The 24,903-nt window shown below is 37.7% G+C and overlaps 1 protein-coding gene across 1 annotated transcript; it reads left to right on the top strand.

Annotated features, from left to right (window-relative positions):
• Nucleotides 1–646: 646 nt before the first annotated feature.
• Nucleotides 647–13,986, top strand: LOC144230115 (alcohol dehydrogenase 1-like). The gene is made up of 9 exons (XM_077762320.1): nucleotides 647–664; nucleotides 3,846–3,947; nucleotides 6,298–6,436; nucleotides 9,635–9,722; nucleotides 9,866–10,085; nucleotides 10,267–10,527; nucleotides 11,613–11,748; nucleotides 12,563–12,701; nucleotides 13,962–13,986. Exons 1-9 carry the CDS (start codon nucleotides 647–649, stop codon nucleotides 13,984–13,986), a joined length of 1,128 nt encoding a protein of 375 aa, XP_077618446.1.
• Nucleotides 13,987–24,903: the final 10,917 nt, after the last annotated feature.

The raw sequence follows: 24,903 nt of genomic DNA, 5'->3' as shown, positions 1-24,903 counted from the left end.
ACCTGTTGGGATGAGTACTGAGTGTTGTGTGGAGGCCAATTTGATAATACATTATATTTTAAAAATAGAATAAAAAATAAAACTCTCTAATCCTTCACAATGACCTCATATCACCTTGGGCACTTACCATCTTTGTTACTTTGTTCTCAGCCTTTTTATAGCACTTTGTATCATTATTTGTGCCTTTCCATCTTTTTTGACTCCCAGAGACCTGTGCTATATTTTCATTGTCTGGATCTAGCAGTACTTTTCACATAATTGACACTCCAGAAATTCTTATTGTTAACTAATTAGTAGTTGATCTTTTTCTTAGTTTCTATCACTTGATTCACTTTTTTAAATAATCCCTATATTGTCTTTGGATGCACTGCTACCCTTCAAGCTCTCCCCATTTGGCATCCTTGTTTTCGATGCCCTTCCTCCCTAATCATTCTCCCACACCCCTTTCTGTCCTTCACCTTCCCATATTTGCCAACCACTTCCCTGTGTGGTTTGTCCTATGCTGACGTGTAATTATGTAATTATGTTTAATAACTTTCGGTATGAAAAAACTTTAACTACTCTGTCTAGTTTGCCCAGGAGCAAAGCCGAAGAAGTGTAGTTCTCTGGGCAAGACGTGCAGGGTGCCAAGGAAAGAAAATTCATGATGGACACTTCGGGCAAAGTAAGTGCTATCTTTAAAATAGATCCATAGCATTTTCATTAGTTATCTAAAAAGTATACACTGAAATAAAATTAAGAAATAATTTTCTCCAATCAGATTAGCAAAGATTCTTTTTAATGTTTATTGATTTTTGAGACAGAGAGAGAGACAGAGTGTGAACAATGGAGGGGCAGAGAGAGAGGGAGACACAGAATCTGAAATAGGCTCCAGGCTCTGAGCTGTCAGCACAGAACCAGATGTGGGGCTCGAACCCACAAACCGCGAGATCATGACCTGAGCCGAAGTCGGACATTAACCGACTGAGCCACCCAGACGCCCCAAAGATTTTTAATGATAATACTGTATGTCTCCCCACCTGTGGAAACTCAAGCACCACTGATGGGAGAATAACTTTTTAGAAACCTCTTTGGTGATAGTTTGACAACATCGTATCAAATATATGCCTATCATTTGATCCAGAAATGTATTCCAAGGCTATAATTACATTGTTTTTATAAATAAGTTAACTGTGGCATTGTTCTTAAGAGTCTAACACTGGAAACAAGATATGTCGAACACTAGGGAGCTGATTACATAAATTCTGATATAGTCAACAAAGTCCTAAGTGGTTATTTTAAATTACCTGGAAAATACTTATAAAGCAAAGTGCAAGAACAGACTGTAACACAGTTTTCTTAATATGATTCTACAAACACACATAGAATATCAGTTGGAAAGACAAATAGTAATAGCTGGGTGCCAGACTTGCCGTCTTCTGCCCCCCTTTACCCTTGTCTTAGTTTTCCAAGATTTTTGCCTTGCATGTGTACCATTCTGAAGTTAGAAAAGCTTTTTTCAGAAAGTATAAATTTTTACTTGAGTTTGGTAGGTGAAAGCAGAATTATCTCCTCCTGAGAAAGAAGTAGCGTTTTTCTTTTTAAAATTGTTTTTAATGTTTTATTTATTTCCTTTTTTTAATGTTTTATTTATTTTTGAGAGAGAGAGACAGCATGAGCAGGGGAGGGCCAGAGAGAAAGGGAGATACAGAATCTGAAGACAGGCTCCAGGCTCTGAGCTGGAGGTCAGCACAGAGCCTGACACGGGGCTGGAACCCACGAACTGTGAGATCATGACCTGAGCCGAAGTCAGACTCTTAACCAACTGAGCCACTCAGGCGCCCCATGTTTTATTTATTTCTGAGAGAGAGTGAGAGAGACAGCATGAGCAGGGGAAGGTCATAGAGAGAGGGAGATGCTTAACCGATTGAGCCACCCAGGCACTCCAGAAGTAGAGTTTTTCTATATAATTTTATTTGAACTTCTCTTGCGGCATCTGTCCCTTTTCTTTGTATTATAAAACATACATCATCTCCTCTATCTAAATTTCTTGGAGACATAAGAGATTCAGTCAGCTCAGTATTATCTTACAATTACTAGTGCAGAAAACTTGCAAATGGAGCATACATAAAATTATAAAGGGTACTAGTGCCACCAGATGTTAAGATATGTCAAAAAGTTAAAGTATTCAATCATTGCGGTGCTGCTCCAAGAACTGCCAGGATGATAAATGGAACAAGAGAAATAGCTTCCAAAGAGAAACCTGTACATGTAAGAACTTCTATATATATATAGTAAAGGGGCTATTTAAGCAGAAATGAAAGAAACGATCAAGAGTTCATGCTAGGACAATTCACTTAGATTCTATAACAGCACATCACACACACAAAAAATGATTTTAAGTTGGATTTAAGAGTTAAATATTTAAAAGTCAAACTACAAAAATCTAGAAAGAAGAGAAGAAATATTTATTTGGTCTCTATGCATACAGAATTTCCAAAGCGTAAAAATGGAATAAATAACAAAGGAAAAGAAACTTCTAACCAAAATTTAAAAATGTGTGTGTGTGCACACATGCATGTAACTTCACAAAAGTTAATGTTCAAATATCAACCTTGACAATCATGTACAGCAAAAAGACAGATAGTAACTTATTTCTTTAATGTTAAAGAGGTCAAATAATTAATAAGAAAACACCAAGATACTAGGAGATACATACATTAACTCTATGACCAAACACTCCACAAAACAGGAAAATACATATGATTAATACAAACACAGAAAATACTCAATTTTATTAGCATTCAAAAAATACTAGTGAAAAGAAATAGCTAGGTTTTTTGTGCCTATTAGATATTTTGGTTTTAAAGACTAAGGTCAATGCTAATGCGGGTGGGATAAATGATGATATAGATATTTATACTTCTAGGAATTGTGCCAAGTTATTCAACATTTCCACTAGGAGATATGGAAATCAATTTAGCCTTAACAATGCCTCTGTCTATTCCAAAGTAATTTTTACTTAAGGAAACCAGACAAGTCAAAGTTATGAGCAAAGCTGTTTATCACATTAGACCTTAGAACAGTCAAAACAATGGAAATTATTACGTGTAGGTGGTTACTAAGCAAACTGGAACATTCAAATAATGAAATATAAAGCAGTCATTTATATATTTATTTTTAATGTTTATTTTTTTATTCTGAGAGAGAGAACAAATGAGCAGGGGAGGTACAGAGAAAGGGACAGAGAGAGAATCCCAAGCAGGCTCTGCCCTGTCAGGCCAGAACCCCATGCAGGGCTTGAACCTATGAACCGTGAGATCAAGACCTGAGTTGAAATCACGAGTCAGATACTTAACCAACCAAGCCACCCAGGTGCCCCAAAAGTAGCCATTTAAAAATTCTGATTACAGGGGCACCTGAGTGGCTCAGTTAGAAGAATACATGACTTTTGATCTTGGGATCATGGCTTTCAGTCTCCCATTGGGTGCAGTGATTACTAAAAAAATAATAAAAAACTTTAAAAATAGTTAAAATTCTGATGACAAAGCATTTGAAGTGATGAGAAAATGCTTACTTACAAGTAAATGGCAAATGGTCGATACATGGTAGCTGTTAACTAGCAAAAAAGCAGAATACAAAATTGTAGACATGCTCTCTACTGTATCAAGGTTGTTTTTGGAGACTAGAAGAAAGTATGCTAAAACTTCAATAAGTTGCGTCTAAAATTGCAGTGATCTTTCTTCTGTTTCTTTATGATTTTTGTATTGTTACTAATTATAACAAATAAGTGTCATTTGTATGATCAGAATCAAAGTTAAATTTTTTCATGAAATGATGTCATTGTATTGTCCTTGTGTCAACAGACAATTACATGCCGGGCAGCCATTGCCTGGAAAGCAGGTTCTACTCTTACAATTGAGGAAGTACAAGTTGAGCCACCAAAGGCTCAGGAAGTTCGTATCAAGGTAAATTTAAGTCTCTTAACTTTTACCTTTGAAGGTAAATATAAGGAAATCCTGTTTCGTTTCACATACATCATCTATATATAATTTTATATGTATGTATATATTATAAAACATAAAATTTGCATTTGGGGGTCTGTCCACTTTTCTTAGTAAAAAGCATTTTTAAAACTAAGATAAATGAATAGAGGTAATGAATGTTTAAGATATTCTTAATACTTGTAAAATACTGGTAATTCTCTCATCCACCGTAATTATTTTTTAAGTATTGAAATTTTTACTTAAATTATATAATATCATAGACCTATATACTTCCCAATATAATGTATGAAGTGTTTTAAGTAGTAACTTCTTTTCATTTTTGAGGGAAAGGGGACAAGAAAAGCATTTCCCCCTACTTTTATGATACAAAGTTGATATCAACAAATGACTATGCAGTGACTAACAGACTAATGTTCCATCTCTATTGTTTTAAGCCCACACATTAAAACAACCTCAGAAAATGTCTGAAAAAGTTCAGTGAATGGTAAATTTCAATTTCTAGGAATGAGCAGCTAGGACTCCATGATAGTCTTCAAAGTGACTTGAAAGAGTTAACAATTATCGAACAGAGCTGAGACCAGGGATGGGAATCAATGACCTGACAACGGCTTCTTGCCACTCTCAAATCAAACTTTCAATCAATACATCCCAAATTTTACAAAATCATTAAATACCCAAGATTAGGAGTATTATTGCTCCTAATTAAACATTAATATTCATATCTTCTCATTGAGACCAGGAAATTGAACACTTGATTTAGTAATAAGACAAATACTGGAAGCCAGATGCCTCTAGTCCATTCTTTAATCAGAGTAGAAGGTGTAGGAGGATGGCTACAGGAGAAACAGAAAAGGAATGAAGGGAATTGAAAGAAAGATGCCAGAAGGAAAAGGTGATGGAGGGAAGTATGAAAAGACAGATGAGCAGTGAAAGACAAAAAAGGAGAATATGGGAACAAACACTAAGGTATCAATCCATGTCTAGTGTTACACTCAAGATTTTATTTTACAATTGAGATATGGTAAAGAACAAAATGAAAATTGATAAGAATGTACACAAAGAAAGAAGTTTGGTAACTGACTGCTACTCAGAAGCTATATTTTTCTATTTATCATCCATCCAAACAGCATTTAATCAGTGCTTATTGTGTACTGGGTCACCATCTGTTGAAATGTTAACTAGTTAATTAGTTGATAGTCTCCTTGGCTACAAAGGCTACACCCTAAATAATAATCCACAATAGCCCACCATGGTAGAAGTTGCACCAGCAAGAACCTCAGCAACATCACACTGAACCCTGAACAAAATCAAGGTTAAGGACTGGGTCTGTTCATAAGAACAGTCAATTCCACTTCCAGCTTATGCCATGAGAAACATCCCAAAAATAACTGCATACTCTTATTTGATATGTAGAACCAAAGTAATAAGGAGATTCCAGCCTGCTGCCTACCTAAAACAACACTTCTGGCCTTTGGCAGTATCTTGAAGCTGTTTTAGCACTGTGGGAACCAAAAACCACAGCATATTTCTCATGAGCACATCCTCTTCACCATTTGCCAGGATCATATACCATAGTTGTTCCCAGTGTTCCAGCTATAAATGTTGCCACTCTCACTCCACATACTGGAGAATTAGTTAATATGCTCGGGCATAAGCTTTTCTGGTTATTTCCAGGCACAGCAGTAACTTAGGGGTTGTAGTACCCGAAATGTTTCATTTTCATGACCAATGTCATTGGGTCGGGTCTACTGACAGATAAGAAAACTCAGGCCATTAACTAAGAAGTTTTAAAACTTCACAATGTCAATTAAATTTTACAATGGTTAATTTTAACTTAAATTCATTTTTACATTATTACTTTAAAGAACGTTCTCAATGTACAAATTTGAAATGTTAAAAACAGATTTTCCCAGAGCACTGGAAAAACATTCCACAGTACGGGCCTAAAATTCTTTGTTTCTCAATCGAGGTGTTATTGATAATGTGGCAAATCATTGTATAGGATTGTCCCTCATGTTTCAAAACTATCTGATGACATTAATATACAAAGTAGATTTCAAAAAACCTAAGTTTATTTCCAGGTCCAAACACGTGACTTTGGACAAATCATTCTGAGTCTGAGAATCTCCCTTTTCTCATCTCTAAATTGGGAATGATAAGACCTGCCCTGTATTCCTCTGAGCATTGCTATAGGGATCAAATGACATAGTTCATGTAAAAACATTTTTCTTAATAATCAGTCTCAGATAAAAAAAAAAGAAAATGGAAAATTCCAAACCAATTGATTCTTGGTCACTTCATTCCTATGTAGGTGATATCTACAGGGATCTGTGGTACTGATGATCATGCACTGAAAGGATTACTCTCAGCAAACTTCCCTTTAATCCCAGGCCATGAAGGAGCTGGGATTGTGGAGAGTATTGGCGAAGGAGTGAGCTCAGTAAAACCAGGTAGGAAGTGGGGCCATGAAACCCTTCCCACAAACAGCCTTCTGAAGAGCTCCCCTGCACCGAGGAGGAGCTTAAAATGCATTAATACGATTACAGGAGAAAAAAAACTGGTTTACCTCTAGACTCTTCTAACTAACCACACAGCATTATATTAAATATATCCAGTGATTGCAAGAGTCACATGGTTTCCCTGCTTTTTTCTCTAGCAAGCCAGAGGGGCAGTAGCTGAGCCAAGTATATAACCATAACTAAATGAGGGTTGAGATAGGACCAGGGTACTTCTAAGTAGATCGAAAACTATTGAGACTGCTTCTTACATATTGTATCACCCACAAGTTTACCACAGTGCCTGCCCCAGGGTTAGAATGCATTAAAATGTTTGACAGATGAACGTTCTAATCAATTGGAATATCGAACTTGAATTTTCATTGATAGGATGATAATGATATTTCAAAGAATCAAAGAAAGCAAATATGTGTTCTTCCCCAGACTACCAAAAAAGATCTGGACAAATATCATATGTTTGCACGTATAGGAGGATTAGGAGGAACTTGACGGAGAAACAAGGGGGAGAAGAAGGGCGGAAATGGTGGGGGGGAGGGGGGATGGGCATGGAGGAGGACACTTGTGGGGGTGAGCACTGAGTGTTATGTGGAAACTAATTTGACAATAAACTATTTGTAAAAAAAAAAATAAGTAAAAAAAAAAGATCTGGACATAGCTATTCTTAGCATGTCTGGAATGATTAGAGTGAATACGAGCAATCACACAGATTAAGATACTACAGAGCCTCACAGCTTGGAACCAGGCAAACAAAGAGACTTAAGAAAGTTCATGCTCAGGACATTTGTGAAGCTCTTACCACGGAATTCGTTTAGCAAACAATTATGGGGTACCTACAAAGCATCTGACACTAGGCACAGCAAGGCAACAAAAGTAAAAACGCATGCTCTATCCCCAAGCACATAATGCAAACAGGAGAGATATATGCTCTAAATCCTCTTTAGCTTAAAAAAAAAAAAAATTCCAGTGAAAGTTTTATGGAAAACAATGAGCTTTTGGAGGAGAAAGGACAAGAGAGCAAAAGTTCTCCTGAATTGAAGATCCAGTACCTTTGAAATGTTTAAGGACCAATGAAATTAAGATGTGCCTTATCTAAACTTACAAGAGATTTTGGGGCGCCTGGGTGGCTTAGTCGGTTAAGCGTCCGACTTTCGCTTAGGTCATGATCTCGCGGTTCGTGGGTTCGAGCCCCGCGTCGGGCTCTGTGCTGACTGCCAGCTCAGAGCCTGGAGCCTGTTTCGGTCTGTGACTCCCTCTCTCTCTGACCCTCCCCTGCTCACGCTGTCTCTCTCTCTCTCTCCTAGAAATAAATAAAAATATTTAAAAAAAAAAAATAAACTTACAAGAGATTTTTAATGCCACCTAAGCTCTGCAAGAGACCAAAAGAGAGCTGTTTCTTGTTATAAAAAGTTGTAAGGACTATTAGGAACAGTGTTGTAGACTTCTGACCAGGCCCTTGTAAGTCTGTGATGAGTGTGTTAATTAATTTTCTTCCCAGACCCTATCCAGACTGTCACCCTAGGGCCCAGAAGGACTCGCTAATAACTGGATCCAAGCATAATTAATATCCTCTCCAGAACTCTGCAACCTTTAAAACTACCCTCTGTAGTAAATCTCCAGACGCAGTTTCTCTATGCATAGGAGCGTAATTCCTTTTATTCTCTGGAATCAGCAAGTCTTAGAACCTTAAAGAAATATGTCAGGGGTGCCTGGGTGGGTCAGTGGATTGAGCGTCTGATGGCTCAGGTCATGATCTCACAGTGTGTGGGTTCAGGCCCCGCTTCAGGAACTCTGCTGTCAGTATGGTGCCCGCTTGGGGTCCTCTGTCCTGGTCTCTCTCTGTTCCTTCCCCACTTGTGTTCTGTCTCTCTCAAAAATATTTTAAAAATTTAAAAAAATTAAAAAAGAAAAGAAAAGAAAACATGTCAGAAAAGAAAACATGCCTGCTATGGGTAGGAGTGCCATCTTGGGGCAAGGAGTCTAATGAAAAGTGCTCTGTTTTTATCTAGCCGGGGCACATTAGGCAGCTGACTACACTGTGGGACTTAAATCCTTCAAATAGAAAACAAAAGGGTTAAACTAGATAATATCCATAAGGTTCAGTCTTATTCTATTTCCAGAGCAGGGGAAAACAGACCCACAACTACCCACCCTGTAAGAAGTATCCTCAAATGTCCATTATTTGCCTAAAAGAATAATGGAATTTTTAAAACCAGGTTTTATGGTTTCTCCTTCAAAATAGCAATAGACAACAAAGGAAACAACAGATGTTGGTGAGGATGCAGAGAAGGGGAACCCTCTTGCACCCTTGGTGGGAATGCAAACTAGCACAGTCACTCTGGAAAACAGAATGGAGGTTCCTCAAAAAGTTAAGAATAGAACTACCCCATGATCCCACAATTGTGGACTACTAGGTATTTACCCAAGGAATACAAAAATACTAGTTCAAATAGATAGATACACTCCAATGTCTATCGCAACATTATCTACAATAGCCAAATTATGGAAACAGCCCAACTATCCTTCAACTGATGAGTGGATAAAGATGTGGTGTGTGTGTGTGTGTGTGTGTGTGTGTGTGTACACATATCGCTCAGCCATAAAAAAGAATGAAATCTTGCCATTTGTAACAACATAGATGGAGCTAGAGAGTATTATGCTAAGCGAAATAAGTCAGTCAGAGAAAGACAAATACCATATGATTTCACTCATATGTGGAATTTAAGAATAAAACCAAGAAGCAAAAGAAAAGAAAAAAACAGAGAGGGAAGCACATCAAGAAACAGACTCTTAACTATAGAGACAAACTGACGACTACCAGAGGGGAGGTGGACAGGGGGATGGAGGAAATAGGTGAAGAGATAAAACAGAGCACTTGTGATGAGTGCTGGGTGTTGTATGGAAGTGCTGAATCACTACACTGTACGCCTGAAACTAATATTATGCCATATGTTAACTGGAATTGATATAAAACCTAAAAAAGAGAACAGCAATGGGCAATGTTATGCTGGCTACCATAATCTGTTCACAGCAAGTTTTCAAGCCATCCAATGAAATTTTTATAAACATACTTTTGTATTTCTGATCCAATAAAATTTTAAACTAATGCTCATATTATTATTTCTCTCTATATAGGAGATAAAGTCATCATACTCATTATACCACAGTGTAGAGAATGCAATGCCTGTTTGCATCCCAAGGGAAACTTCTGTGAGAAGCAAGAGTTAGTAATTTTCCCCTTACTCTATTATTAAATTGCTGATATTGTATAAGCACTGACCTGTAACTAAATGTGTTCACTTCTGTCTTTATAATTCCATGTGTCTGTGCGCTGCCCATACCTGTGTCTATGTCACCGCGGAACAGTATTCTACCTTCTTCTGGATTAATGCTGGACGGGACTAGCAGATTTACCTGCAAAGGAGAAAAGATTTATCACTCTTTCCGTGCAAGCACATTCACTGAATATACTGTTGTACCTGAGATTGCAGTGGCAAAAATTGATGCAGCTGCTCCTATGGATAAAGTTAGTATCATAAGCTGCGAGGTGCCTACAGGTTATGGGGCTGCTGTAAACTCAGCCAAGGTGAGGAAGTTATCTGTGTGTTAGCATGCATCATAGTGATTTGCCTGAAAAACATAAAAATGTTCAATAGTTGTATACAGTTCCAAAGTTGATTTCAATGATTGTTTTTGCTTTTTGCTTTCTTAATAACATATGTGTCCAGGTTTGATTTCTAATACAAACATGGCTTGTGAATTTGTAGGTCACTTGCGGTTCCACCTGTGTGGTCTTTGGACTTGGTGGAGTCGGTTCAGCCATAGTCATGGGCTGTAAAGCATCTGGTGCTTCTAGGATCATTGGGGTTGACATCAATGAGGAGAAGTTTCCCCGGGCAAGAGCATTAGGGGTCACTGATTGTCTCAACCCTCGAAACCTTAAGAAACCTGTCCAGGAGGTGGTCATGGAAATGACAGGAGCTGGTGCTGACTTTGCTTTTGAAGCCATTGGTAACACTGATACGATGGTATGTGGGCTTAGGGCACAGTGCATAGATGCTAAATGGGGGTAAGGGTGGGGGTAAGAAATACATGCCAAATATCCTCACATAGATAAGTATAAACTCTCCTGAACATACATTTTGGACCTGTGGACCCCAAATGTAAAAACAGAATGTAAATTCACTCTAAAACATCTATTTCAAAAATAAAAGCAATATATACTTAAAGATATGTCATTACAGTACACAAAATTTAAACATTCAAAAGGCCATAATACCAGTAGTCCCTTTTCTTTATTCCTAGATCTTCAGATATACTTTTATATTTAAGTATAAACATTATTTAACTCATGAGATAATTATGTGTCCTATATCAGAAGTCCTAGGGAAAAAGGGTGAATAAAATAGGCACCACACTCTAAGATCTTACAGTTTAGAGGAGAGAATATAGACATTTAATATGTTTCAATGTGTACCTAACATACTTGGTTGACAAATAAAGGAAGTAAAGGTAGAATATAGGTAACAATAAAGAGAAAATAAGGCAAAATGGAGAAAAGGTGGAAAACAGGGTGATGAGCCAGAAAAGTAAAATAAATAGATATGAAAAAGTACACTGTACATCCCTACAAAACTGAATTAAAAATAAATAAAGCTTCAGACACCCATATGTATATATTTGTTTTGTTTTAATAGAAATGAGTTAGACAGAGAACCATGGCAAGTGAGAAGGTCTGGCAAAGGTAGTGAGTAATAAATATATGGTCCTTACTATGTATCAGATAGTGTTCTAAATACTTTAAGAATGGTAAATCACTTAATCTTCATAACAATTCTATGAAGTAGGTAGTATTATCCTTCCTTTTACAAATAAAGAAACTGAGGCATAGGGAAGTTAAGTAACTTACCTAAGGTCACACAGCTAGTACAGTCTTTCCCACTAAACTCTACTGGTTCTGTAAAGAGATCCCATCACTAGCAGTGTTGAAGCTGAGGTTGAGATAGCATTTGGCCAGGAAGAGGTTCAAGATCTAGGAACACAATCCCTCTATCTCTGGTGGTAGTTGTTACTTGTGTGGGAAGGTGCTTATGGTCATTATTATTGTTATCAGATTGCTGCTTGGGATTCTTGCCGCCGGAGCAATGGTGTCTGCCTGATCGTTGGGGTGGCTCCACTCAATTCACAGCTTTCCCTGAAAGCACCAGAAATTGTCACTGGACGGACACTGAAGGGTGTGTGTTTAGGAGGTAGGTCAACAAATAGAAGGGACTAGTTGATTGCTCTCATGAAATCCCTTTTGACTCTGTAGAAACATAAAATTCAAAATTCCTCCCCTTGAGGAAACAGAGCTATAATGGTAGAAGTCTCCAAAGATTTCTCCTCCAATTAGTTGGAAAATTTTGCAAACCAATTTCAGTTAATTTAATTAATTAGGTTTTTTAAGTTCAAATACAAATTTTATCTCCTGCAAGATAATTTTTGGGTTTTGCCAGTGTTTCAAATAATTCAGTCAACTTCAGTTCCAAATGCTGGTGAGCTCAAAGTTTACTCTGTTATTTTAGCAGCAAAACTTTTGGATAATTAAATCCACTAACCTGGAATTTTGGCACCAGCTTTTATCTTCTCACAGGAGCCCTTATTTCTGAGCAATATTGACCAACAGCTTCCGTCAACTAACATTCCCATCTGCACCTATCCCTCTGATAGTGAGTTCCCAATGCCATCTCCATGTGTGTGACTAGACAGAGGAGGAAATTTTGGGTAAAAGTAAGCTCAGGAGGTGGGCTAGAAACTGCCAGTTTAAAAGGACCATTTTTCAACCCAGTAACATGTGAATACTGACCCAATTTTTCACCAAAGGAATTCTAGGTAACAGATATGTCTGTAGCAGCCACACTTAGCAACAGCAGTCTGTAGCTTCTGATGTATGAATGATTTATCTTTCATGTTTAGTGTCAGATTTTCAGAAGAAAATCTCCATTACATATTTACACTGGCTTTCTTTTGGTTGGTTTGGCAATTGGCAAATCTTATCATAATAGCCTTTTTTTTGTTTTGCAGATTATAAAACCAGAGACTGTCTTCCCCAACTAGTGATTGATTACCTGCAAAATAAAATTAATATAGATCCCTTAATAACCCATCAGTTGCCTTTTGATCAACTCCACAAAGCTTTCGAGTTGTACCATGCTGGAAAAACGTGAGTGCTTTATTTGATGGTCTCCTGAATTCACAGAGAAATGACTCTTCAAACATTTCCAAGTGGTTTTGTGAGAAAGATATGGCTACTTGGATATTCAATATCTTTCACATTCTCTACCCTATTTCCTACTATTACCAAGATAAGAAAAAGTTTTACCTATAGGCCCCTTTTTGGGAAAGTTCCACATCAACCTATTTTTTTAAATGTTCAAGAATTTCATATAATACTAAGAAGCACTCTAGACTACATTGGTCAACTATGTATTTTTTTCTGGTTAGAGAAATGATCTAGAATTAATGACATTACTGAAATCATACAATTTTGCAAGGAATCTTTTAGAGGCAGAGGTTTAGACTCCTCCTAGGGCACAAATCCTTCTGCATCATTTCTGACAAATGGTCACTCTGCTTCAGCTAACACACCTTCAGGGATGGAGTGTTCATTCAGTGTGTTCATTTATTCATTCAATGTTTATTTTGTGATGGTGCGATATTTGCCAGGACTGTCCTAAGTGCTAGAGACACAGTAGAGAGCAAGCAACAATAAGTAAATGAGGAATTACTCCTGTGATGAATGCTTTGGTTTTCTCATTCTGATTCCAAGCACATCTCTATTTCATATTCTCCCCCCAATTCTACCTACATTCTCTGATTGGCAAGTGAATTGAAAAAAATTTTAATCTAGATCTTTAAATTTTACTGTGTTCTACCACCTTCTTGGTTTTGACCTAGCATGTCAGCCAATCTGAATCAGGAATGAAGAATCAAGAAACCTCGACTGAAATTTTATGAACAGATTATGGAGAATGCAGACAGGGGATCTAGCAGATAGTAGACATGCTATAAAAGGAAAGGAACCCCCCCAAAATTATTTTTTTCTTTCCTAAGAGGACACAGTGCTAGATTCTGGGCCTGACAAAACCCAATCAGAAGTTGTAGCAGGGGTTTTGGATTTCTTTGTGATCACACAGCCTGAGGAAACAGTGCTCAAAGCTGAGGCCTTTGGCCTCTGATGTTGATGTTGGATCCTGAAGTTGACCCTGCTTTCACCACATCCAAGTGGTGATATTAACAATGATCCCAATCAGGTGATCAGGTGATATTTCATATAGGTGAACTAGGATAAAGGTGGAATTGCAAGGGGGTACAGGGGAGAAGTTAGGCAATGCAATGTCACATGATACAGTGCATAATTGCTTTGCTGAAATCAGTTTCTTAAGCAATTCAATCATTTAATTATTGCATTTTTATGTTTCAGCATTCGCTGTGTTCTGCTGTTCTGAGATCTCAGATGATAAAAGGTGAAAGGACATCCTTGGGGATATCGTTCCTTTCCTGTATCACCTCTCTGATAGTTCCAGTACAGTGGAAAGAGGAGTACCAGAGATGGAAATGCAGTGTAATTGTGCAAAATGAAATATGTGCATCTTGAATGTAGCTGTAATAAAATAACTCCTCAGAGAACAGATGTTATATAATTCATTCTGTGACTTTCAAAAGAGAAATGATGGGATTTACTGATGACAGTGTTGATATGTCTATCAACCCAACTGATCTCTGTCGCCAGTCCATGAAAGGTGTCACTGAGTTATCCCTTGTTGCCATCCTCAGAGTATCTCCATAATATACAGATTTCTCTGTGGTTTGCATGATTTTGCTTCTTCCTCAACATGCTGGGAGATCATAAATCTTTGGAAGGCTATCTCAGGATACAGTAAGCCGTTTTCTGTGGTCTTTAGACTATCCTATCCCTCTACCCATGAAATGTTGAGCCACAGTTCACTGCTTTCAAACACAAAAGCACATCTGGGAAATCTTGCCAATTCCACCCCTGCATAGTGGGTATAGGACCCTCTCAGAAGAATTCTTCCATATCTAAACCTCCAAACTTCCGCTTCAAGTCTTTGAGCCAGTATAATCATTTCTTCATTGGGGTTGAGAGATTAGGAGTAGAAGGAAAAACTCAAGGTCCTCTTCTCCTGCTTTTTTTCTTACATTTTTCATCGGTCTGTGAGCCATTTCCATTCTCCTTAATCCTTCAGCTTTTGAAACACAAAAGCTGAGAGGAAAATTTCCTTTACAATTGTTTTAATTCAGTGTCCTTTCCTGATCTTTGAGCCCAGCATGGCCAGTTGATATAATGGGGAAAGGTCCAAGAATTACAAAAAAAAAACCTGAAAAATATTTTTCAAAGGTGATTATGTTAAATATGATCCTGACAGTCTAGTTCTGTCACCCTTATCATGAGCTCTTCCCTCTTTGAGTATCCACTCCCAAACTGTAATGGGGAAAATAAGAGCAATGTTGTTGGATGATTTTTAAAACTGGGATCATGTGTTTAACATACAAATAAAATGGAAAATCTCTAAAAAGTTTAAAGAATAAATATATAGAGGAAGATGATAAGGCAAAGAGTATTTAAAACTAAAAATTATAGATAAAAATTAATTGTAGGATTAAAACATCTTAGGAAATAAAAATAAGACTAGGATAAATTGAATTTTAAAAGAATACAATGGTAACTATTACAAAAAGCTATCAGAGTGACCTAAAATATGAGAAAGAAAACAGAACAGCAATGGAATATATTCTTAATAAGTCATAAGTAGAAAAATAAAAAGAGGTAGCATTATTGCATCCTTAGCAGAAAATTGGGGTTGGAATACCTAGCTATCAAGTACAGTTTCTCAAGCTAGAGCACCTCTGCACTTCTAAAGAAGCTTGGGAAGTAAGAAACAGGAAACACACACTAGGGCCAAGAGCATGACATACTTGGATGGAAAGTTTTTTCTTGGCCTTCACTGAGAGCCTTATGTTTGTAGACATGCTTAGAAAGATGTCAAGCTGACTGTATTGCCCCCAAATTTTCCAGACCATGTGTGGACTTCAGTCTAAGAAGGATGTAGTATCAACAAATACTCACAAGCTTTGCTAAGGACCACTGGCCAGATTTGGAGTGCAGAGGTATGAGAGGGATGAAGATAGATTCCTCACACTTACTGAACTCAATATTAAATTTCAGACAAATTTATATTTTAAGTGTAAAAATTTAATTAATAGAGAAAAATGATTTAAGAACATAGACTCTATGATTATATTACCTAGATGTTAGTCTGGTCTGACTACAGACCCCACACCCCAAATGATTGTCACTCAGGGAACAATGCAGGGAGAGCGTCCTACAGTTTGGTGCTATCACAGTTCTGGCAGATAATGAGTATGACCCTACACAAGCTCAAGGTGACCCAGAATGGCCCAATTAACAAAACAGAAATCAAATCCTGCCACAACAGGCAAAGAGAGCCATCATGGACTGAAGGCAAACGCAACTCAGCCACAGTAGTAGGGTGCACACAACACAATAGGAGATAGCCCTGAAGTGCTAGGTTCTGGTGAACAGGGGACAATGCATTTCAGGACACTACAGAACTTCTACATAAAGTCACTATGTTCAAAAGGAAGGGATGTATCTGTCTTTGCTAACATAGAGAAACAAACACAGAGAATTAAACAAAATAAGGAGACAGAGTAATATGTCCCAAAGAAAATTATAGGACAAAATCATAGCAGGAGATCTAAACAAAATGGAGATAATAAGCCTGATAGAGAATTTAAAGTATTGGTTATAAAGATACTCATTGTACTTGGGAAAAGTAGAGGACCTCAGTAAGACTCTCAGCAAAGAGAAAATATAAAAAAGAACCAATCAGAGATGAAGAACTCAATAACTAAAGTTAAAAATATACTAGAGGGAATAAATGGTAAACTAGAGGAAGCAGAAGAATGGATCAGTGATCTGAAAGACAAGGTAATGGAAATCAAACAAGCGGAACAGGAGAAAGAGAAAAGAATAATAATAATAAAATGTGAAGAGATTAAGGGACCCCAACAACACTATCAAAGAGTAAAAAACAGGGACACCTCAGTGGCTCAGTCAGTTGAGCATCTGACTTCAGCTCAGGTCATGGTTTCACAGTTTGTGAGTTGAAGCCACACACTGGGCTCTGTGCCGACAGCTCAGAGCCTGGGGCCTGCTTCAGATTCTGTGTCTCCCTCTCTCTCTCTGTGTCCCTCCCCCACTTGTTTACCTCAAGAAGCAAGAAAAATCTCAAGTAAGCAACCTAGCCTTAATCGTAAAAGAGCTGGAAAAAGAACATAACTCAAAAGCAGCATACAAAAGGAAATAAAGATTAGAGCAGAAATAAATGGATATAGAAATTTTAAAAAATAATAATAGAATAGTTCAGTGAAACCAGCAGCTGGCTCTGAACCTCTACCAGATTCAAAAGAAAAGAAAACTCAAATAAAGTCAGAAATAAAAGAGAAGAAATAATGACTGACACCACAAAAATATAAAAGATTGTAACAGAATATTATGAAAAATTATATGCCAACAAACTGGACACCTAGAAGAAATTAATAAATTCCTACAAACCTAAAGCCTACCAAAAATGAAACAGGAATATATAGAGAACTTGAACAGACCCATTACCAATGATGAAACTGAATCAGTGATCAAAAAACAGCCAACCAGTGTGCCTGGGTAGCTCAGTCAGTTAAGCATCCAACTTGATGTTGGCTCAGGTCATGATCTCGTGGTTCGTGAGTTTGAGCCCCACATTAGGCTCTGCAGGGACAGTGTGGAGCCTGCTTGGGATTCTCGGTCTCCCTTTCTCTCTGCCCCTCTCCCGCCTCTCAAAAAAGAAAACAAACAAACAAAAAGAAGACCAACAAACAAAAGTCCAGGAACAAATGGCCTCATAGGTGAATTCTACCAAACATTTATTTATTTATGTCTTTATTTTTTATTTTCAGAGAGAGACAGAGTGTGAGTGGGGGAGGGGCAGAGAGGGAGAGAGACACAGAATCTGAAGCAGGCTCCAGGCTCTGAGCTGTCAGCACAGAGCCCAGCAGGGTCTCAAACCCATGAGCTGTGAGATCATGACCTGAGCCAAAGTCGGATGCTTAACTGACTGAGCCACCCAGGCACCCCAACCAAACTTTTAAAGAAGAATGAAAACCTATTATTCTCAAACTTTTCCACAAAACAGAATGGGAAGAAAATTTTTAATTCATTCTATGAAGCCAGCATTACCCTAATGTCAAAACCAGATAAAGACACCACAAGAAAAGAGAACTATAGGCGAATACTTCTGTACTTTACATCCCCTTCACCTATTTCACCCATCCTTCCCCACCCCCTCTAGCAACCATCAGTTTACCCTGTATATTTAAGAGTTTGTTTTTTGACTTGTCTTTTTTTGTTTCTTTGTTCATTTGTTTTGTTTTTTAAACTCCACATATGAGTGAAATCATATGGTATTTGTCTTTCTCTTGTCTCTTTCTCTAGCTCCACCACATCACTGCAAATAGCAATATTTTATTCTTTTTGATGGCCAAGTAATATTCCATTGCATATGCATACCATATCTTCTTTATCCATTCATCAGTCAAAGGACATTAGGGCTCCTTCCATAATTTGGCTATTGTTGATAATGCTGCTATAAACATTGGGCTGCTATAAACATGTCCCTTCAAATCATTAATATTTGTACCCTTTGGGTAAATACCTAGTAGTGTAATTGCTGGGTCATAGGGTAGTTCTATTTTTAACTTTTTGAGGAACCTCCATTCTGTTTTCCACAGTGGCTGCTGCACAAGTTTGCATTCCCAACACAACAATGTGTGCATGTTTCTTTTTCTCTACATCCTCACCAACAACTTGTTCTTTGTGTTGTTGATCTTGGCCATTCTGATGAGTATGAGATAATATCTCATTGTAGTTTTGATCTGCATTTCATTGATGATGAGTGATGCTGACCATCTTTTTACGTGTCTGTTCGCTATCTGGATTTGGAGAAACTATTCAAAAAAAAAAAAAAAGGAAGGAAAACTTCTAACATCAATCTAGTGGGCCAGTATCTTCTTAATACCAAAACCAGAAAAGACACCACGAGAGAGAGAGAACACTACAGGCTAATATGTCTCATGACTACAAATGCAAAAATCCTCAACAAAATATTAACAAACTGAATCCAATAATACATTTTAAAAAATCATATGCCACAATCAAGTAAGATTTATTCCCAGGACACAAAAGTGGTTTAACATTTGAAAAACAATCACCATGGTATGTCACATCAATGAGAGAAAGAAAAACCATATGATCATTTCAATAGATGCAGAAAAAGCATTTCACAAAGTATATCCGTTCAATACAAAAAACAAAAACAAAACAAAACAAAACAAAAAAACCTGACAAGCAGGTCCAGAGAGAATGTACCTCAACCTTATAAAGGCCTTATATGGAAAACCCGTAGCCAGCATCATAGTCAATGGTGAAAAACAGAGATCTTTTTCCCTTAAGGTCAGGAACAAGACAAAGATGTCCACTCTCACTTTTATTCAACATAGTACTAGAAGTCATAGCCACAGAAATCAGGTAATTAAAAGAAATAAAAGGCTTCCAAAGTGGTAAGAAAGGCATAAAACTCTCATTATTTGTAAATGACATGATATTATATATAGAAAACCCTAAAGACTTCACCAAAAAACTACTATAACTGATAAATGAATTCAGTAAAGTACACAAAATCAACGTACAGAAATCAGTTGCACTTTTATGCATTAAAAATGAAGCAGCAGAAAATGAAATTAAGAAAACAATCCCATTTACTATTACACCAGAATAATAAAATATCTAGGAATAAACTTCCCCAAAGAGGCAAAAGATCTGTACTCTGAAAACTATAAAATGCTGATGAAAGAAACTGAAGATGACACAAAGAAATAGACATCCCATGGTCATGGATTGGAAGAAAAAAATATTGTTAAAATGTTGATCTATACAGAGCAATCTACATGTTTAATGCAACTTCTATCAAAAATACCAATAGAATTTTTCACAGAATTAGAACAAACAATCCTAAAATCTGTATGGAACCACAAAAGACCCCAAATAGCCAAAGCAATCTGGAAAAAGAAAAGTAAAGCTAGAGGCAACACAATTCCATATTTCAAGTTATATTACAAAGCTGTAGTGATCTTGTTTAAATGTAGTAGAATCTGCAGGTATAATTATACCTTGAGCCCTAGAATTAATTAAGTCCACACAAGTTGGTCATGTGGTACACTTCAGCAGGTTTTCATTTAGAACCTATATTATAAGGGCACAAAAGCTTTGTTGTTTTTCTACTGCATAAAGTTTTTAGTAATTTTGGATTTCTAATTAGGTCAAATTGTAGATGTCTTTTTTTGGTAGTAACTGGCTATACTTTGAGGGAATTTTCCCTACTCTGTTTATATTTATAGGTTTATTCCTCCAGAGTCACAAATCTGTATTGTCAGTGTTAGGGGCCTCCCTCATTGCAATGGCTGCTCTGTAGAGTTTAAGGACCTCCTGACTTGAGCTGGGCTTGAATGAGTACACTATCTAAACCATGGGAACCCTGAGAAACAGGATCCTTGTTGATGACAGAGGCATAGGCGACAGCAAAAGCATAGCATTTTGTAGGGTGCTAGTGAGTAATCTGCTTTAGGAGTGTGGATTTCACATACCACATGGTGACTGTTCTTCCACCATACAAGCAACTGCCCAAAAGACCAGTATACTGAACAGAGTATCAATCTTTGTCCTGTGTTCTCTATCCAACACCAGGCTGAGGCACACAATCATAGTCACAGAATCAGAGTCATTTCCCTGATCCTAGCATCAGCCATAGCTTATCCTGAAATTGAAACACACAATTCAATCTGACATATAAATATTTATATATAGAGAGAAAGTTCTGGGCCAAGATGAACAATTCAGGGCCATGTTAAGGAGGGCTCCAATCTCAGATAGTCTCCCCAAATGCACGTTATTTAACCTTCTGACTTAGGACAGTTAAGTCTGTAGCGAAGGCTCCACAGGACTCAGCACATGCAACATTAGGCAATAGCTCAAACTATGAGCTTGTCACGGCTAGCAACATAGCTCAGAAAAGCATGTTAGCCAGAAAGAAGCAGCTCAGAGTTTGAGCTCACTACCCTGCAGAAGAGCAAATGAGCAAGCCAAAGCAAGAAAAGATCCCCAGTGGTGGTGGTCATTGCTGAGACACACTGCTTGCTGCATCAATTGTTGTCATCACACACCCTGTTGAAATGGGATGGACCTCTTACCCAAAATCCAATCAAATGTGAACCAATGATGTCATATATATACCAAGAGAGTATGAAAACATTTATTACTAACATAATGAGGCTTCCTAGAGAGAACATAAGCTCCATAAAGACAGACTGTTTTATCTGTTACTGAATCCACAGTTGCCTTTGTAAGGGCTCAATAAAAACAGGATAGATGCATAAATGAGAAAAACAACTGTAGTCCTTCATTCTCCTGCTGATCAAAATCAATTGCCCTTGACAGTACAGTGACTTCTTTTTATACCAGGAGGTCCCTAAACACAAGAAATCTAAGATGTCCTGGTAACAGCCATAGCTCATAGTTCATGACGACTCACTACTTTCTGTTGCCCCTGTTTGGAGTCCAGAACTTCCAATACTATAGGAACCCAGAACTGTAGAAACAGGAAGCATGAGGCCTCCAGTGGGTCATTAAAAGCATAATAAATAATTCTACCTCTAGGTTTCTCGACCAACGTAGACTTTGTGTTGGGATCATAGCACCATTTAGAGGTTTCTGATTTAATGCATATACTATATCATGAATAATGACAACCAATACCTGAGAAATGCTGCCTCCAAGCTGATGTTTCAACTAGGCCTTCAGAAAGCCATTCCAGTAGTCTATGAGGCCAACTACTTCTAGACTGGGTAGTAGATGATACAAAAAATGGGTATTAATCTCATGGGTCTATGCTCCACCCTCATTGCTGATAAATGAGCCCCTGGTTAGAGACCATGTTGTGTGGAATTCCACACAATTCTACCTATGGATGAGACATTCCATAAACTCCTAGATAGTGGTTCTGGCTGCGGATCTGTAGGCTGGAAAGGTAAACCCATACTTGGAATTAGGCATCCATCTCTGGGATAATAAATTATTACCCATTCTAGGAATGGAAGAAACCAAATGTAGTTTACTCGTCACAAAATGGCTAGCTGGTCTCCTTGAAGAATCATGCTACTCTTGGGATTCAGAATTTATAAGGATGGTATCTGAGCAACTGTACTGTTGGTAAATGAGAGATTCTTCGCTAAAAGACTAGAATGACCTAGTGAAAAACAGAGGGAGACACTACTGAAAAAAGAACTTTGAGCCAATCACGAGAAGATTTGGGATTTGCTTTGTATTTAGTGGATGACCTAAAATGCCGAATCTCTTGGATTTTTCCTAATTGAGCTAATAATACTGTTGCAGACGAAATGACACAAAGGACAAGACACACACAAAAGACAGACACAGACACAACTCCAGCCGGAGGAACAATTCTACNGGTTGGCACTTAAACCCATAACAATGCTGCTCCACAAGGCGAAATAACTCAGGTAAATGGCGACTAGATACCTTCACCCCGATGGAGTGGAGAAGTCCTTTGACTAGCTCCATGTATTGTGCCTTTGCTGATGGGGAATTCCCCATAATTTTCCTGAAAGTTCCCCTGCCTTGGACCTACAATCCCCGAGGGGTACTCACCCTTTCGGTTTCGTTCGCCCTCTGCCCCGCATTTGGACACCAGATGTTGCGGACGAAATGACACAAAGGACAAGACACACACAAAAGACAGACACAGACACAACTCCGGCCGGAGGAACAATTCTACGCAAGCCCCTCTTGCGGTTTATTTTATACCCGGTAACTGGATACAAACTGAAATCTACAAGATGCATTCCTTTACCAATTAAGGGCCAGTAGCCAAACACATTTCAAGGACAGGGGGGAGCAAAGGGAGGAAGCGACCACAACATGTTTACTAAGAGGCCTGCTCACAATTCCAGCCTCCTCCTTAATTCTAAGGAGGGCATGTTCCCTCGTTTGCGAGCAGACCATTAAACTTGGATATTGTGTGCAGGCCTCCTGGCAGAGCATCGTGTTTGCAGGCATGCTTTGCCCAGGCAGGGAGCCCCGTGTGCAGGCACATCCCCGCGTCCCTAACCACGCTTTCCTGTGGTCACTGTCGGGCTCCCACAAATACTTCCATCTTCACAGGACTCTCACGAAGACTTCTTTTAAGCTATTTAGTTGTATATTATGATTAAATTTATTCTTCTTAGCTTGGCCCAAAATATAAATGTGGATAATGACTGCCAAATTCATTATAGTGATTACCTCTGCAGGAAGAGAGGGGTGTAATCAGAGAGAAATTGTAGAGGATTTTAAATGTTTTTGGTACTGTTTTATTTCTTAATCTGGGTAATGGATATATGATAGTTCATTCACTGCATTATTCTTTATATATCTCCTTAGGGATATATTAAGTATTATATATTTTTAAAAAGCAAAAGGAGCAAATCGAATTCAACAGCACATAAAAAGAATTATCCCCCAAATTCAAGTGGGATTCATTCCTGGGTTACAGGGCTGGTTCAACATTCGCAAATCAATCAATGTGATACATCACATCAACAAAAGAAAAGATAAAAAACATATGATCCTGTCGATAGATGCAGAAAAAGCATTTGACAAAATACAGCATCGCTTCTTAATAAAGACCCTCAAGAAAGTCGGGATAGAAGGAACTTACTTAAACATCATAAAAGCCATCTATGATAAGCCCTCAGCTAACATCATCCTCAACAGAGAAAAACCAAGAGCTTTCCCCCTGAGATAAGGAACATGACAGGGATGTCCACTGTCACCCCTGTTGTTTAATATAGTGCTGGAAGTCCTAGCATCAGCCATCAGACAACAAAAGGAAATCAAAGGCATCAGAATTGGCGAAGAGGAAGTCAAACTTTCACTTTTCGCAGACGACATGATACTCTACATAGAAAACCTGACAGACTCCACCAGAAGCCTACTAGAACTGATCCAAGAATTCAGCCAAGTTGCAGAGTACAAAATCAACGTGCAGAAATCGGTTGCATTCTTATACACCAAAAATGAAGCAACAGAAAATCAAGAAACTGATCCAATTCACAATTGCACGAAAAAACCATAAAGTACCTAGGAATAAACTTAACCAAGNTAAAGAAACAAATGTCCAAAGTTTAATATAAATTATAAATTGCAAAAGAAAAAAACTATATTGTGATCAATAATTATGCTTCAATTGAGTTATATATCTGCCAATTGGGATTCTTTGAAGAATATACCAAACCACTATTCAACTCATGTAAGTCTTATCTGAAAAAAATGAGTTTTCATTATACCAATTCAAAAATATTCAACATAATGAATTCATGATTGAAAAGAAATGCTATTGATAAAAAGCAAATGAGAACTATTTCCAGAAAAAAAAATTTCATAGAAACATTTGATTCTCCATTTTTTTATTATTTTATTTTATTTTATTTTAGAAAGAGAGGGGGCACACATGAGCAGGGGAGAAAGGTATAGGGAGAGAGAGGAAAAAAATCTTAAGCAGGCTCTGGGCTCAGCACAGAGCCCAACACAGAGCTCTGTCCCTTAACCCTGGGTCATGACTTGAACCAAAATCAGGAGTCAGACACTCAACCAACTGAGCCACCCAGACACCTCATGGTTTTCCATTTTTGAAACCTGTCTTAGAACTTACATGTTAAGAGACTTTAGAAGAGTACTTTATTGAGAAAGTAGAAAATAAACTAATAATTCTGCTTAGGATTCTGGGCCCATAAGCACATAATCTGATGTGTAAGAAGAAATGTATTTGTCCAGAAATTTTGGGGTAATCTGAATTTTTAGGCCAAAGAGGTAAGAATTGGAAGCTATCTGAATCACTTGGACTAGTAAGCTATTTGTGGTTTCCAAATTAGCTAATGTGGTATATTGTTACAGACACTAGGCGCCTTACCCAATTCATTTATGAAGAGTCGATAAGTGGCAGGGTCAGCAAAAACAAACAAAAAACAAACAATCCAGTTTAAACTATAATTTTCCATTCATTTATTTGGGATAACGGACACACCCATTACTACCTCCCTCTTTTGTACTTCCATAGATGATAACTATTGATTCCAAACACACATACTCAGCTAACTCTTGTAAAATAAGATCACAAATATTTTATTTATTTTTTAAAAGATTTTATGTTTATTTATTTTTCAGAGAGAAAGAG

Source organism: Crocuta crocuta, unplaced genomic scaffold, assembly GCF_008692635.1.
Source record: "Crocuta crocuta isolate KB4526 unplaced genomic scaffold, BGI_CrCroc_1.0 scaffold83, whole genome shotgun sequence".
Lineage (NCBI taxonomy): Eukaryota > Metazoa > Chordata > Mammalia > Carnivora > Hyaenidae > Crocuta > Crocuta crocuta.
The sequence above is the reverse complement of the archived record's forward strand: the minus strand, read 5'-3'. Positions and strand labels throughout refer to the sequence as shown.